Here is a 16,013-nt window from a genome sequence, read left to right on the forward strand (position 1 = left end):
TAGTGCCATTCCCCGTTCAGTTGAAGGATGATCACTGTACCTCGGCGGCTGTTTGCGGTCGGCGTCGTAGATATCCTCCTCAGTGAGGTGGATCTCCGAGGTGTATTGCTTCAGGGTGGCCTCCATCTGCATCAGGTAGTCGGCGGGCTTCATGCCCTTCGGCACCTGGGTCAGCATGATCACCGACGAAATGGCTGCCGGAAAACGCAGTGATGTTAGTTGTGAACATGAAAAGTGCTATGATATAGCTGGCATGGTAACGAATGTGATGCTTAACAAAGAACGCCACGCTGAGCTTATTATTCAGGCATGATGGCACCAGAACGACCTTCTGTTTTTACAACTGATTTCGTTCTCTGTTTCAGGATTTCAATCATAACTACGGCGACAGTCTCCTGGAAAAGTCACCACGGGTGAGTAAACTGTCTTCAACATCTGCTGTGATACGATGTGTGTGGACGAAGACCTACCTCGGCAGGTCAGTGCACTCTTGCAGGTGGCCTGTCCGACCTTGTTGACGGCCCTGCAGGTGTACTCGCCGCCGTCCTCTGGGTATACTCCCAGAATCTGCAGCGACGCGTACCCGAAGTCGAACGTAGTCCGGAACCTGGCGGGCAGGAGAGGCACGTCAGCAGCGAGAAGGGCTGGAGGGGTCACCATGATCGGGAGTTAATGGATTAGGCGTTCAACTTTTTGTCAAATCATTCGCCTCACGAGGGTTTTCGTTATCAGCTCAGATATTGCAAGTGCATAGCCCTTCAAAATTTACTACACTCCCACAACCCTCAACACTAAAGGACATTGCTATGAGCACATGTTGGCTTGTCGCCAACCGCTGTATTGCTCGCCACGGAGACGTTGACTGTCCGTACCTGTGGCCCGTCTGGACCTGGACGCCGTTCCTGAACCACTCCACCCGCAGGTTGGGGTCGCTCTTGGGCTCCACCTTGCAGTCGAAGAAGGCCGTCTCACCCTCGCCAACGTCCACGTTGCCAATCTGGAACGGACGTGTCCGTGTGATTTGTTGGTCAAATAAGTTTTAACAGCAACATCTTACAATGACATCAAGCAAATCGTCGCAAGTCACATTAGTGTGGCCTGTCGATAGATTGCATTTCGATCCCAGTTCCTCACCTCCTTGACGAAGCGCGGCGGCTCTGCCTCCGCCTCCGGTGCCATCGGCTCGCCCATCTTGGGCCCCTCCTCGAGGGTTCGCAGACGGTCACCAGACATGCCCTTGGGCAGCTGAGACTCGAGCACCACGTCCCGCTTGGCTAGAAATTAGGTCACACATTTGGAAAGGTCAGAACAACGACAGTACGGTGCAAAAAGGAATAGATTATATGGTTTATTCTTAATTTATATTTGTCAGGTAGCTGAAACGATAAAGAGATGTCCGACACCGCAGCCCGATTTATTGCGTGCATTTGTAATTGGCTGGGCTTAAATCTGGTACGAAAATAAAACATTTGTTTTTAGGTCATTTTATTTCGGTACCGATCCAAGCGAATTTAAGAGCTAAGTCGAAATGGTTCAAAGCCATATACCATCCAAGGTCCGCGGAAAACAAGCATTGGTTTCATGTTACCACGACTCCTGTCCACCACTTGACCTACAAAGTATCTGTGAGAGCCTCCTCGCTGGTAGCCGGGCGAGGTGATCCAGGTTGTAATGCTCCAGATATCGCTGGAATTCGTCTGTAACGCGCGGTGTGAGAGAAAATAAGGGACAGCACAACACTTCACCAAGCCGATTAGCTGAGCATGCACGGAGAGGTTAGATGAGAAAATAAAATTCACCGATAGAAATGCTAGGGCAAATACGGGACGAGACAACATGTGACAATTGGACCCTCGGTGTATGCGGGGTGGGTGGAAAACAGCACAACAAAGGTAGGTATAGCGTTAAAAACGACCCTATGGTTTATTTAGGGAAATAATATGCTGCCTTGCGACCAGAGGTATTGCCATGCAACCATGTATTTAACGGGTCCACGAACATGAAGCAAACTATCATAAGTATCTAGCTGGGGGAAAAATACAACTAAACCGCTGAAAGGGAAAATGCTGTTGTTGAATCAAAATAGTAACATTTTCCTCTCTAAGTTGCACGCAAGACGGCACACCATGTTAACTGGAGCGTTGCGTCAGTCCCCTGTGTCTGCGTGGGCCAGCTGCGTACTGTCGAGGCTGGTCGGGACGTCCTTACCTTTGCAGATGAGGGTGGCCTTGGTGGTGGCGGTGCCCCACTTGTTGGTGGCACGGCACACGTACTCTCCCGAGTCGCGCGGGAACGTCCAGTCCAGGTCCAGCACGATGAAGCCGAAGTCGTCAAGGAAGTGAACCCTGTGACGTCGTCAGCGATTCCGTGGTGAAGGGACATCATGACACATTCGTTTCCTAGGAGGGACTTATATGATCGAATCATGACCAAACGTATCCACCCTCTTGCGTTTCCTACGAGCACATCCCCTAGTTTCCTAAAGTTCCTTGACGTTTCCGAAAGCTATGAAGCAAACGACAGGTCTATGTTGTAATCTTACCGCATCATCCGCTCCCGACTGACCTGGATCCGACGTCGATGGGCCGTCCGTTGTGGAACCACTCAATGCGCATGCTGGGGTCGCCGACCGGCTCCACGCGGCAGTCAAAGTGCGCCGGCTGGCCCTCGAACAGAGACTCGAGGTTCTTGATCTCTGTGACGAAGCGCGGCGGCTGCGGCGCGGCGTCCTCCACCGGCACCTGCTCTGAGTGGTAGAGCGACTCCTCCAGCTTGCGGATACCTTCCATGCCGTGTGGCATCTGCGGCTCCAACACGACGCCCTGGCGGCCCTGCGGATAAAGGAGGGAGAACGCGGTGTGAAATGAGGTATGAGGCTAATCACAATTATATTCCAGCGGAGAGCGTCCTTCGATTTCGCATAGAGCCCGTGGCTCGTTGTATTTTTCTTGGTTTGTCCTTTTAAATGCAGATTTCGCTATTCTTAGGACGCTGGATATCTGCTGTAAGTGCGATCTTCTAACCCATTCGGTTCTCCCGTCGCTCCTTACCTTGACGGTGAGGGAGCAGGAGACTGACGCCTCGCCGTGCCTGTTGACGGCCTTGCAGGTGTACAGACCGGCGTCGCGCTGGTAGATGCCGCCGATCTCCAGAATGACGTAGCTGAAACGATGGTGCGGGATGTCACTCCTCAGATCCTCCTCGGGACATCACATTATTTCTTGACGTCTGTGGCACTTGAAGGTTGGATACTGGGTACGATGAGGGTGACATCGTAATAGCATTTACTTCGTAACAACTAACACTCTACAAGATATCGATGTCAATGCTATTTCTCGAATCGATGTTCATTTGATTCGTAGGCGTAATAGCTTAACGTAGCAAAAGGAGAGATTATCTCTACTTGTGCGTGAACACCCCGATTGGATCTAGGAATGCTCCCATCGAGCACCCACCCGAAGTCGTTGATGGTGCGGACGCGCGATCCTGCTGACAGGGGCCGTCCGTTGTGGAACCACTCGACCCTCATGGTAGGGTCTCCGACCGGGGTGAGGCGGCACTCAAAGTGCGCCAGCTGGTTCTCCACCAGACTGACGTCGGCCGGCTGCGTCAGGAACTGCGGTGGAGCGCCCTGCGACGAGTATAGAGCAAACGAGTTAGGTACCGGGGAAGCTTGAGGAAGTAAACGATCATGAATTCGGCAGGCAACACTCCTCCCACTGTGGCGCTGCCATCAGACGTAACTTCAGCAATTGTGTCGTATAGTCGTTTCTACGTCTTGCTGACACTTGGGTATAGACCACTCTTACCTCCTCAGTTTCGCCCGGCATGACCGGCTTGATGCCCAGATTCTCCAGGTCAGCAATCTTCTGCATCGTTTCCATGCCCTTGGGCAGCTGGCTCTCAAGAATGATGTTCCTCTTGCCTGCAACACAATTACAAGCGAGTGATCTCAACTAGGTTGTACGTACCATTCAACAGCTTGCTATGGCTTCTTTTTTTCGTATGTTTTTAATTAGCATGTGCTTATGTGAGCTTTCAGCAGTGAATAGACATCAAGTACTGATCGAGACTGCAAAACCCGCCTGCTGAGTTCGACACAAGTTTTTAAACGTTCGCGGGCGCACCGAAAATAATGAAAGATATTTGTAAGCGGGTCAACTGGTACTGTCGCTACCCGCCGGGATTATTAAACAGCTACTCGATAGTAAAATCGTTGTGTTACAAAATCGCTGTTCATTATGAGCGATGGTTCAAGTACCTTCTCAGGAATAGATGGACAGTGGCAATGAAGAAGCACGCGCTATTACACACTATAAAGCTATATCTACTTTTTAATGCAAAAATTGCATGTATCAACCTCAAAATCGTTCAACCTCAAAGCCTTTCCTTTTCAAAATGTAGCTTTTCTTCTGCCGTCAAACACAAGCTGTGGCGGCTCCAAACCCTCCCCAAACACGCTCTGAAAAACACTCAGCGCCTCAGCACAGGTCGAAGACGAAGTTTGTTTCTTCTCTGTGCGAGATAGATACAGCGAAGAATAATGCGTTGGGCTCATAAAGCCAAGGGCATAAACACGTGGCATTACCGTGATACCAAACCTGTTGGCTTGCTTGGCTTACCTGGACCTGGCGAAATGGAACAGTAAAAATATCAAATATTCGCATCACATGAATGCCGGTTCTCACCTTTTACCGAGCTCAGATCAGACAAATTACTTTGTTTCGAACTTGCATTGTTGCAGTGAACAGAGCTTAGATACCGTATGACCACACGCTACTTGACGTGCTTTGCGGACGGCTACCGATACTCATTGGTTTCAAATACATGATAATGACTATCGATGTACCCATGACATAAATTCGAGGCTAAGTTATCTATCCTGCCCCCAGCCTCCTTTTCTCTCGGCCATCTGTCCCCAGTCCCGTCCCCCTTCCGCCGTCGCGTCGCCCGCTGTCCCACTCACCGGAACACTTCATGACGGCGGTGCTGGTGGCCTCGCCGACCTCGTTGAACGCTCGGCACGTGAACTCGCCACTGTCCTCCGGGTACACCGGAGAGATCTCCAGGATCACGAAGCCGAAGTCGCAGAAGGTGCGGTACCGGCTGGACGCCTTCATCGGCTTGCCGTTGTGGTACCATTCCGTCTGATAAATCGGCACAGTGTGAGATGGTAAGGATTTTCGCTTGTCCTTGATCAACGGAGAATGGTTCGAGAAGATCTGCCCCTTTTTTAAGAACACAAATGTATTTGCTGCGCCCAGGCATGTCTTTGCAAGCGCATCGGGACGGATAAACGCCACTATTATGTCCTTATCAAGGTCAGGACTCAGCGTTGATATGGTACCGTTTCAAACGGCAAGAGGTCGTCAGTATTACCGAAGGTCGTGTTGGCCTCACCTTCAGTTTGGGGTCATCCACGGGGGTGAGTCGCGCCTCAAAGTGGGCGTTCTCTCCCTCGCGCAGGTCGTCGATGTTGTTGAAGGGCACCGTGAAGCGCGGCGCCACGCGCGTCGTCACGTCCTCCTTCTCCTCGCGCGTCAACCGCGTGGAGTCCTCCAGGGTCTGGATCTTCTCCAGGCCACCGCTCATTTCCTGGGGTGAAAAGTGAAGTAGCGTAAGTCAAATGCCCTATACTGATGCGTTTGGCTACGCAGACTTTCGGTATTTGATGAAGCGAATTGTTAGTCAGCTCATCATTTACTTTTATTTAACGGGTAAATCAGCGCTGATATGGCCTTAGGGGTGTTCGATATTCGGTCATGGAAGTTATCAATAAAACGCACACAATTTTTTCCGCAGTCACCTTGGGTATCTGTGGAGTCAAGATCAGGCTCTCCTTCGACACACACTTGAGCGTGGCCTTGGTGACGTCTGAGCCGGCCTTGTTGACGGCGCGGCACTCGTACTCCCCAGAGTCCTCCTCGTAGCAGTAGAGGATGTCCAGGATGACGATACCGAAGTCGTGGAACGTCCGGAAACGGTGGCCGCTCGGCAGCTTCTCGCCGTTGCGGTACCATTCCACCTGTTGAAGGTAGCGTCAAATGAGTTAATGGATTGCCATGCGATTGCTGTGAACATCTCGACATGATTGAACAACACTTTAAAAACCATACTTTAAAATTATTGGAGAGTGATTTGAGGAAAAACTCAGCAGCCAATTCGCACATTACGTAATCACAATTTTCGTTCATAAATTTCAATGCATTTTAGCCTTCCCCTTTCTTACCGTCAGGTCAGGATCGTGTACGGGCGTCAGGCGCGCCTCGAAGTGCGCCGAGTGGCCCTCCACCATGTTGGTGATCTCGGTGACGTGTTTGGTGAATTTGGGCGCCTGCGAGCCGGGCGCCGGGGGCTTTCCGTCCACCTCTGGCGTCATCTCCAGCTCGGAGATGTGTCTCAGCGCCTGCGGCTGCAGCGAGTCGAGGAATACGCCGCCCCGGCCCTGGCAGCGCAGCGTGGCGCGCGTGCTGTCCGAGCCGTGCTTGTTGGTGGCGCGGCACTCGTACTCGCCAGAGTCCTCCGTCTGGCCGTAGGCGATGTCGAGAAGGACGTAGCCGAAGTCGGAGACGGCCTTGATGCGCGAGGAGTGGCGCAGAGGCGCGCCGTTGTGGAACCATTCCACCTTCATGTCGGGGTCTCCGACGGGCTCCAGCTGACACTCGAAGTGCGCCGAGTCGCCGTCCTGCAGGTTCTCCACGCTCTGAGGAAGAGGCAAATGTGATTTTATAGATCGAATAGAACTGTTTGTGGACACCTAAATGTCACAAGAATGCGTTAGCAGTAATGTTACGAACAATGTGTTTTTTTCAAGATGTCCGTTCACTCACAGCTACCTTATCACGGCTTATTACCTGTATCTGTGTAACGAAGCGTGGCTTTTCTCCAGTCTCCTTGAAGATTTCGGATGAGCCTGCGAAGACATCGTGCGTCAATAGAAACCTTTTCGTTCACGGAATTACAATGCACCAGCATGATTGATTTCTGAAGCTGCATCGATCCGTATCGTAATTCGTAGCATCCGTCCGCTCAACATTTTTACATGCGACAGTTCGTTCATTGTCCCACAAGCCGTCCTAGTCGAAGTGCCTCCAGCTGTAACTTACTCTTGACCCGGAGTGTGCCGGTGGTCTGCGCCGAGCCCTTCTGGTTGGTGGCCTTGCAGACGATGAGTCCGGCGTCCTCCGACAGGGTGTCGGCGATCTCCAGCTGTACCAGGCCGAAGTCGTAGTGGGTCGTGAAACGGGAGCCGCTCTTCATCGGCTCGCCGTTCAGGAACCATTCTGAAGCGAGACGCAAAAGTTCCGTATTTTCAATTGTCTCGTATTTCCAATTGTCGTATTAAGTCTCCTGGGCCTCTTCACTTTCTAACGTTGCTAAGCTGAAAGTTTCCGCCAAACACTGGATGTAAAATTAAAACTTTAGGAGACTCGTAAAACAAACAAAAAACTTGGGTTTTATCCCGATTAACTACATCAAATATAATAATGCGGCGAAGCAGATGTTTTTTTTCTCGCTTACCGATCTTCATGTTGGGGTCCTTGGCCGGCTCGACGCGGCACTCGAAGCAGGCGCGCTCGTTCTCGTTGCACTGCACGTCGTTGAGATGTGACACGAAGACGGGCAGCTCGAAGGTGACATCGGGCGAGGTCGCTTCGGCCGGGCCACGTCCCAGCTCCAGCTGAGCGATGGCCGGCAGCGCCTCGGGTCTCTGAGACTGACCCAGCAGCCAGTGCTTGTCTGTCGGTCAGAGGTCAGGGTCAGAGGTGGTGTGTTTTGTGGTGGGTGTAGGGTGGAGTACCCTCGGGCCTCTGAGACTGACCCAGCAGCCAGTGTTTGTCTGCAAACCATCAGAAATTTTAGAGTGACAATGTTTGGAGTTCAGTCATGGAATAGTGGAGAAGGATGAAGGAACTGGAACTTCTGCCCAAAGCTTATTCTCCGAAATAATAGGAACGCTAGCAACGCATAGGTATTTAATGCTAGAAGCAGCTCTGATAGGTTTGTGATCGGCAAACGGCTGCAAACGGCTGCATCCGGATTTGCGCTTTAAGCCTCTTTTCCAAGCATCTAGCGATGTGGCTTACCTTCGACCTTGAGTGTGCATGTGGAGACGGCGTCTCCCATCTGGTTGACGGCTCGGCACGTGTAGATGCCCGAGTCGTCGCCTCGCAGGCTCATGATGTCCAGCGTCACTAGGCCAAAGTCGAACGTGCTCCTCAGACGCGCGCCTGTGCATCAGAGGAAGACGCGTCAGCTGCGCTAAACCAACGGCATTACAGGGAAGGAAGAATGGACCGCTAGAATCGAACCTTGTGAACTGCCGTAGAATTAATGACAATTACGGTAAATGGAGAAATGTGTTGCCGCACTGACCGGTCATGAGCGGCACGCCGTTCTTGCTCCACTCGACGCGCAGGTTGGGGTCGGTCTTGGGCTCGACGGTGGCCTCCAGGTGGACGCTCTGCTGCTCAGTGAGCCGGTCGTGGCTCTGCAGGTGTGTGGTGAACACGGGCGCCTGCTGCGGTCGCTCCTCCACGTACATCTCGGGCACGCGGTTCATCTCGGCCTCCTTCAGCTGGATCTTGTCCCAGGCCGTGGCGTGGATGGCGTCACCCAGCACGCTGCTGCGGTCTGCGTGGGGAGGGAATGAGAAGGTTAGAGAAACGTCCGTCATCCAAAGGCAGGTGAAAATTAAGAGGCTACCTGGAACTCATTGGCAATTGCTAAATTATATTGTCTTTGTATGCTGCTGACTTCCAATAGCGATTATTGCGATTAAAATTCTACCGTGGCTACCACAAATAGGACGCCAACTTTTTCACAAGAGCCAAACCATTGCTCCTCGGCTTGCACGTAAGGACGCAAAGTTCCAAGGTACCCCCACTGGTGACGGATCACCAGCCGACATGAACCACTTACCGTGCACGTGCAGTGAGGTGGTGGTGACGGCGTCGCCGGCCTTGTTGATGGCCTTGCACATGTACATGCCGGCGTCCTCGGGGATCACAGACATGATGTCCAGCGTGATGAAGCCAAAGTCGTGCGTCTCCTTGATGCGAGAGCCTATGAAGAACACGTGGTGGTGTTACATGAGGATCGTTTGAAGTTGTCCCTTGTATTTTTGTGCGTTAGTATATGAACTATGAAGTGCAATGATTCGTATGTAACTTGGCTTTGGTTACTAAGTGTTGAAACTTGAGGGAAAATTCTTAATGGGCTTTCAATGCTACTGGCTAAGATCATGCGTGAAAGGTAGCCTTCATGTGAGCTGCAACCTTGTGGGGAGGGTCAATGACGGAAACGGGAGCGAGACATCTTATCAAGGGAAAACTTATTAAAAATGTTCCGCCTTACATGTCCAACTGTTAAATGTTCGGATGTGTGTGGAAGATCCAAGCTCGAGGAAAGGGACACATGCATCTTTACGAGCTATTTTCATGCGTCAAACTAATGCTCAGCTAACTGCACGAGTTGGATTGCATAGCACAAATCGGGTGTGTCGAAAAATGGATTTATTTTGTTCGTATCAATCGAAATACGATCATTTTTACAATCCGTTGAATATAGATTGTCAAGCCTAGCAGACTGTGCTTAAAAATGCATCAAATGTAGATTTGTCACGCAAGTGTGCCTGAAAGAATACATCACACCCATGAAGTGCCCGTTGAACTTCATGTTTCTTGGTAGCATGCTGTTACTTATATGCTATGCTCTAGAACTACTCGTTTCGTAGTTCACAATTGTGCATGGAGATACATGTGAACAATCGCTTGTTTAACAGATATAAACACTCAAAGAAGATAATATAGTAGGTATATAGATGGATGAGAAGAAGATACAGTTTCAAACAGAAGAGTGTCACTGAAATAAACCAAACCTGACAGCTCTGGAATTTACCTCCATCTGGCAAAATAAGGGTAGACACTATTAGTATTTTGTCGATGGTCTGTGGTAATCCGTCCTTCACAGCCACAACACATCTACAGAACAAAAAGTGAAAATTATAATGCACGGACAACGACTCAACAAAACATTATGAATGGCCAGTGAGACTGCTACGAAAACAATGGGATTGTGATGGACAACCGACGAAAATATAAGGTGTGAAGGGACATCAACCTAGTGGCACTTGTTACGAGTTAGTGGGAATGTTCCTTGATAATTTCGTGATGTTGACATATAACTTGGACTCAGGTTATATTCACAACGTGTTATATTCGTACGCTATATGGTCGACCATAGGCTGGTAAGTTCTTAATATTTACATGTCATTTATTACGACTACTACTGTTATTAAAGCACCTGAACGTGATCTCGGCTCGTGCGTCATCGCTGGCAGAATGTCATATGGCTGATGCATAGACCTCCGTGTACGTACAAAGGTCTATTTCCGATGCAATAAGGTGTAAAGTGACAAGTCAGGCGAAGTAGAAAATAAAAAATCAAGCATTTTCCTAAGTGATTATTGACCAATGCTACGAGAGTCGGAATACAATGACGTAGCGTAGGTACTCGTACACATGCATGAATTCCATTGTCATGACTAAAAATCGAAGTTTTCCACTGACGGTCTTACATGCACCTGCCCAGATCTCACCGAGTTTGAGCTCGACGCCGTTGCAGTACCACTCGAAGCGCAGGCTGGGGTCACCGACGGGCACGCAGCGAGCCTGGAAGTGCGCGTGCTGACCCTCGATGAGCTCGGTGGGCCCGGTGAGCGGCATGGTGAACACGGGCTTCTCGAACTCCTGTTCGGTCTCTGCCGGCTCCCCGGGCGCCTTCTGCTCCAGCGCGGCCAGCTTGGCCATCGAGCCCGGGTGCTGCGTGTCCAGCACGATGTTGGCCTCGGCTGGGGATGTGCACCGATCATGTCAGAGGTCTTGCGCTAGTTATATTGCGCTATTTAGCGATTCTTATCTGCGCAAAGTATATCATATTCCTTTTTTGTGTTTTAGGGTATGTATCTTCAATTTGCGTCCTGCAACGATATACAACTTGAAAATCGCGATGAACTAACCACGATTCAACACGATTTATTAATCCTTTGATGAAACGTCACTTATAGAAAACGTAACTTTCATCCTCCTCCCTGACACGTGACAACCATAGATAACATGCTCTACAGGCAGACCACTGTGACGTGACGTCTTCTCCCGCGAACTCACACTTGATGCGGATGGAGGCGGTGGTGACGGCCTCTCCGAGCTCGTTGGTGGCGCGACACGAGTAGACGCCCTCGTCCTCGGGTCGCAGACCGGCAATGTCCAGCGCCACGTAGCCAAAGTCGTGCGTTGGCTTGAACCGGGAACCTGAGGGAAGGAGAGGGCGATAGGAGGTTGTGGTTATTAGAGAACGAGGGGTTAATTCATTTCCATACCAAGACATACCATTCCTCCAATTCTGGCCCAAGGCAACGCGCCAGCGCTGCCGGCATCTAGTATATTATTGGACGCTATAGCAATAAAGGTTTATTCCAGATGAATTGTTACACCATAATTATTTGCCTGTTAATGTCATCGACACTTATTAGGGTGTCATGTAAAAACGGAACTCATTCAAAAAGAACTGTCCCTGATCACCTCACGATGCTTCGTCTCCGCTTTCACTCACCGAACTGAAGCGGCTGCTCGTTCCTGAACCAGTCGACTTTGAGTTTGGGGTCGCCCACGGGGATGAGGCGCGCCTCCAGGTGCACCGCCTGTCCCTCGTCCAGGCGGTTGTCGCTCTGCAGGGGCTGGGTGAACATGGGCTTCTGGTAGGTGGCCGCCTCCTCCTGGCGCACCTCCGGGGAACGCTGCTCCAGCTGGCGGATCGCCTCAGACCCTCCGGGTGCTGCGTCGACGAGATGATCTTCTCTTGTCTGCGGGAATGGACATGGCGATGAAGCCGCTGGTTATGACGTTCCACTTGATTGAGTAGGTGAGTTAGGGTGAATGTCGCGTCTATCTAAGGAGTTTCAGAGTCATTAGTAACCTATCCTTGATCGATGTACATTGTACAGCGCTCAGTTTAGGATCCAGAGTATTTTAAAAAATGATATGATCAATGGCGAGCTGTGTGAAAGTTGATGAAGGTGGTTGTGAAGATGATAATGTACAAAGACCAGTGAGAAGATCGGCGTAGATCGATGCATGGTCCATGAGGATCGGTGTTGCCAGTCGGTTTTCCGCTATACGTACCGAGAACCTGTATGGTGAGGCTGGATGTGGCCTCGCGACCTTGTTGACGGGCGGCAGGTGTACTCGCCGCATCCTCCCTCCACCAGGCCGCCGATGCCAGCGACACGTAGCCGAAGTCGAAACGTCGTGTGGAACCGCGACGCCGACTGCAGCGGCTTCCCGTTGTGGAAGAAACTCGACGCAGGTCCGAGTCGTGCAGCGGCTCGATGCGACCCTCCATGTGCGCTGAGCCACCCTCCGCCAGCTGGATCTGACCCTGTGAGACGCAGAGGGGCGTGAACTTTTGACCAATTACCTTCAGATGTCGATGTAATCATACCATGACCAATGGCTTGTGGGATTGTCTGTTTCCGCAACCAACTTGTTCCTGTCTTCAAAGCAACCATTTGCGTCAAGCGCTCTCTCAACATATCGTGTGAGAACTTACCCGGCGCTCCTGGACGAAGCGCGGCGCCTCCTTGGGCTCTTCCGCCTCCTCCGGGCGCTGAGTCTCGCGAGACTCGAGGTCGCGGATTCTTGCCAGCCCTCCGGGTGCTGGTATCCAGATAGATTGAGCGGCGCTGCTCGGGCATGTCATGGTCAGTACGTGAAATTCACACCTTCATGCAAGTCGTTAAAATCGGGAGGATGAAATTTGGAGTCAACGGCTATGTTTGGACGCGAATTATCTTGACAGAGAGCTTCTTATTTGTTCCTTTGTGCTCCTTTTTGTTAGTGGTGGATGTTTGCGCAAAGTTCGCCACTCGAAGCCCGGAAAGCGAGAATGACAAAAGTCAGCACTCGCTGCCTGCGGCGCGGTTGGCAGTCAGTTCCGCTATCGTCCACTAGATGACACTAGTGGAGGCGCCTGATCGCATACTGCACGCAAGGCACAGTTGAGCGCTGGCGAATTCACAGCTCGCGGCGGTTAAACAAATAAGTGCGCTGACCGTCATGGGGCATTGCACTTACTTTTGACAAATGAAAAGCACGGCACAACATTCAGCATAGAAATGTCGAGAAGTTTTTTTTAACGGAAGGATGCCTGAGGTGAAAGAAAGCATCATTAACAGTTCAAATCGAAGTTGATAGACGCAGAAAATATCGAAAACAGTTGGAACAAAAAGGAAGAGGGAAACAGTTGTCACGAAGTTAAGAGACGTCGAAAAGTCACTTAGAAGCACGATTTTCTGAGCAATTTTCAGCTCTAAAGCTGCACGAATCTCTGGACAGAACAGATGCATGTTGATATTGGGAGAAAAGAAATCTACACGATGCGGAACTCCAAGTGAACAAAGGCACATAAACCAAACCTGCTGTGTTGTCTCGTACCTCGTCTGACGAAAAGGACAGATAATTAATGATTTTTTTATCTTCCTCAGCTGTCTTTTGCCAAAACCAATCGAAGAAGCGAACAACGCTTAGACGTACAACGCATTAACGGACATTAACGCACAGTTGTTACCAACAATTAGTCACCAAGCTTCCAGGACATACCATACCAGACAAGGAACCACAGTTGTCTGCATTGTAAATTGTCAACATAAACACTGGACGATTGTTTGTCATGGTTTTCTTGTTATGTAATGAATGCGCACTGCGCATGTTAGGTTTTATGTGAATCATTATACTTGTGAATTATACATGTTGGTGTGTGTCCTAAGTTAAGTAAATATGTACAACGTTGAGCTGAAGGTAGGACCATGCGATAAAACAGCTTGATAAATTTAAGTTTTACTTCGACATCTCTTCATGCATAGCGTTGAATGACCATGACATAACGGTTTGCTTTTTGTATTAATTTTCTAGCTGACAGCACATCTTATTCCTCACGTCACCGCACCAACACCTTCTCCCGCCCCTGAGCACGGATTCTTGTCCCCAAACTCACCGTTGACACCGAATCGTGCATGTGTTGACGGCCTCCCAAGATCGTTGGTGGCTTGCACATGTAGGTGCCCGAATCCTCCGGTAGGAATATAGAATGTCCAGCAGCCAGTAGCCGAAGTCGTGAGTTTGTCCGGAACCTGAAGGCAAGGCAATGGTGCATATCGGCCGGAAGATACGAAAAAAAAAACCACAATGGCTCTTTCAGCAGAATTCGTAGTCCATTTGGCATTTTGAGCTAAACATGGCCATGGGTGGACCTCTGTGTCGGGTAATGTGATTAGGTTTAGAAAGCTTTTCATAACAAACATCGGTACATATTTTGTTCGCTGGTCAGTGGTCTATATTGAAGAACTGATTTTGCAGGGCGTAATAATGAATCAGGGAAGACGGTTTCCCTTTCCGACGGCACGCCGTTTGTTTAATCTGATTTTGCCGGTCGTTTCCATATATCAATCACCGGGAATAGCAACAGACCTGGGACGGGAGTATTATTTACACACCAACACTGTGCCAAATCGGTTGGCTGCCGTCGTGGCAGCCTGGCTCGAATCCCGGCAAAATCAACACATCGCTTATCGCCCTCTGGCGCAGCTGGGGCAGCTGACGATGCAGCAGATTGCGTCACCTCTGACACCCCCTCCCCTCCCGTGACGCCGTCACAGGTGTGCTGCACCTACCCCGTGACGTTACGACCCGGGGGTGGGTCGCTGCCAGGAAAGATAAACACGTGATTTGGAGAATCACGTGTCGTCCCAGCCGGTTACGGGGTAATAAATGAGGGATGTAGGTGGAGCGGGTCATATGACTTCCGCACAGCTGTGGAGAGCACGTGCGGCCGGTTTTTCAGATTGCCCCCATCTCCTTTTGTCCCTTCACCTTTATTGTTCTTTCAGCCACGATGTATTGTTTCCTATCTGCAGCATGATTTTATTTTAGCGTAATATTTAGTTTAGCCCGAATAATTCACAATGATTGATGTCACCGCATTGTATGCGAATGCTCTGACGTCTCAGCCACCGGCCTCTTATTGCTCTCGTCTCCTCTCTCCCTCCGCCCCCTATTACCGTTCGTACCTGTGTCCTGTCCGGATTTCCTTTCCATTGACGAACCACTCCACGCGCAGTTTGGGGTCGTTGATGGGCTCCAGGCGGCACTCGAGGTGAGCGTGCTGACCTTCCTGAAGGTTCTCCAGGCTGGGGAGGGGTGACCGGTCAGGACACCGAGCGCCAAACGGAAACCGGCACTGTGTTTAACGGCGCGGCAGGGATGTTGATAAACACAGGTACACTTGGGTGTCAGGCTGATGCGTTTGTTTGTGGTAAGAATAGGAGGGGGTCCATGGCTGGCAGTTTGAAGTTCTAATGCGCTGAAAGAGTCTGAGATGCGTGGAGACTGGAAAAGGAAGATGGTGTGAGATGCGACATCTCAACTTCGTATGATTTTGTTATGACGTGAAAGGGACTGACAAGGTCAAGGATAAAGGAGCATGCGTTTTGTCATGATATTACACGATAATGCCTATTTCTGCCGATTTTCAGTAGGTCAATCAACGCTTCCTCAGAAATTAATAACTGAACTTCACTTAGTTAGTTCACTCAGTTGTTTTAGGACTGCAAATTGATAATACAGATGTTGTGCGTGAATACGCGATTCCCCACCCGGTATCGGTGCTCGTTCCCGTCAACTGTTTGTTGCCGACTGCTCACTTGTTGAGTGGAGTGGTGAAGACTGGTTTCTGCATCTCTGGGGCGGCCTCCTCGGGGCGGATCGCCTCCGTCGCCTCCAGACTGCGGATCTTCTCCAGTCGCGCGGCATCGAGCGTGTCCAGACATAGGCCCTGTTTTCCTGTAACGGTGGAGAGGTCGGGTTAGCGGCCTGAAATGGAGCGAGCATAGCGGAACAGCGAACGGACACCCCTTCGCGAACCTGACAGTTGATGAATAGAAACATCCAACCATGATT

At 50.5% G+C, this 16,013-nt stretch overlaps 1 protein-coding gene across 1 annotated transcript in view; it reads right to left on the bottom strand.

Annotated features, from left to right (window-relative positions):
• The window catches only part of LOC122366983 (titin-like), a gene marked incomplete at its 5' end in the record, with an annotated part of 146,027 nt that extends 130,109 nt beyond the window's left edge, over nt 1-15,918 (bottom strand). Inside the window, 26 exons of the mRNA XM_043339714.1 lie at nt 41-194; nt 471-607; nt 873-997; nt 1,135-1,274; nt 2,209-2,345; nt 2,566-2,831; nt 3,051-3,162; nt 3,456-3,631; nt 3,810-3,925; nt 4,967-5,147; nt 5,401-5,595; nt 5,807-6,025; nt 6,230-6,703; nt 6,855-6,913; nt 7,107-7,283; nt 7,522-7,740; nt 8,088-8,231; nt 8,377-8,634; nt 8,923-9,066; nt 10,601-10,852; nt 11,169-11,312; nt 11,614-11,863; nt 12,250-12,438; nt 12,610-12,742; nt 15,125-15,244; nt 15,758-15,918. Coding sequence (XP_043195649.1) covers nt 41-194; nt 471-607; nt 873-997; nt 1,135-1,274; nt 2,209-2,345; nt 2,566-2,831; nt 3,051-3,162; nt 3,456-3,631; nt 3,810-3,925; nt 4,967-5,147; nt 5,401-5,595; nt 5,807-6,025; nt 6,230-6,703; nt 6,855-6,913; nt 7,107-7,283; nt 7,522-7,740; nt 8,088-8,231; nt 8,377-8,634; nt 8,923-9,066; nt 10,601-10,852; nt 11,169-11,312; nt 11,614-11,863; nt 12,250-12,438; nt 12,610-12,742; nt 15,125-15,244; nt 15,758-15,918 — 4,682 coding nt within the window. The remainder of the gene's footprint in view (nt 1-40; nt 195-470; nt 608-872; nt 998-1,134; nt 1,275-2,208; nt 2,346-2,565; nt 2,832-3,050; nt 3,163-3,455; nt 3,632-3,809; nt 3,926-4,966; nt 5,148-5,400; nt 5,596-5,806; nt 6,026-6,229; nt 6,704-6,854; nt 6,914-7,106; nt 7,284-7,521; nt 7,741-8,087; nt 8,232-8,376; nt 8,635-8,922; nt 9,067-10,600; nt 10,853-11,168; nt 11,313-11,613; nt 11,864-12,249; nt 12,439-12,609; nt 12,743-15,124; nt 15,245-15,757) is intronic.
• Between the last annotated feature and the right edge of the window lie 95 nt (nt 15,919-16,013).

The sequence above is a fragment of the Amphibalanus amphitrite genome, unplaced genomic scaffold (assembly GCF_019059575.1).
Source record: "Amphibalanus amphitrite isolate SeventyFive unplaced genomic scaffold, NRLGWU_Aamphi_draft 000843F_arrow, whole genome shotgun sequence".
Taxonomy (NCBI): domain Eukaryota; kingdom Metazoa; phylum Arthropoda; class Thecostraca; order Balanomorpha; family Balanidae; genus Amphibalanus; species Amphibalanus amphitrite.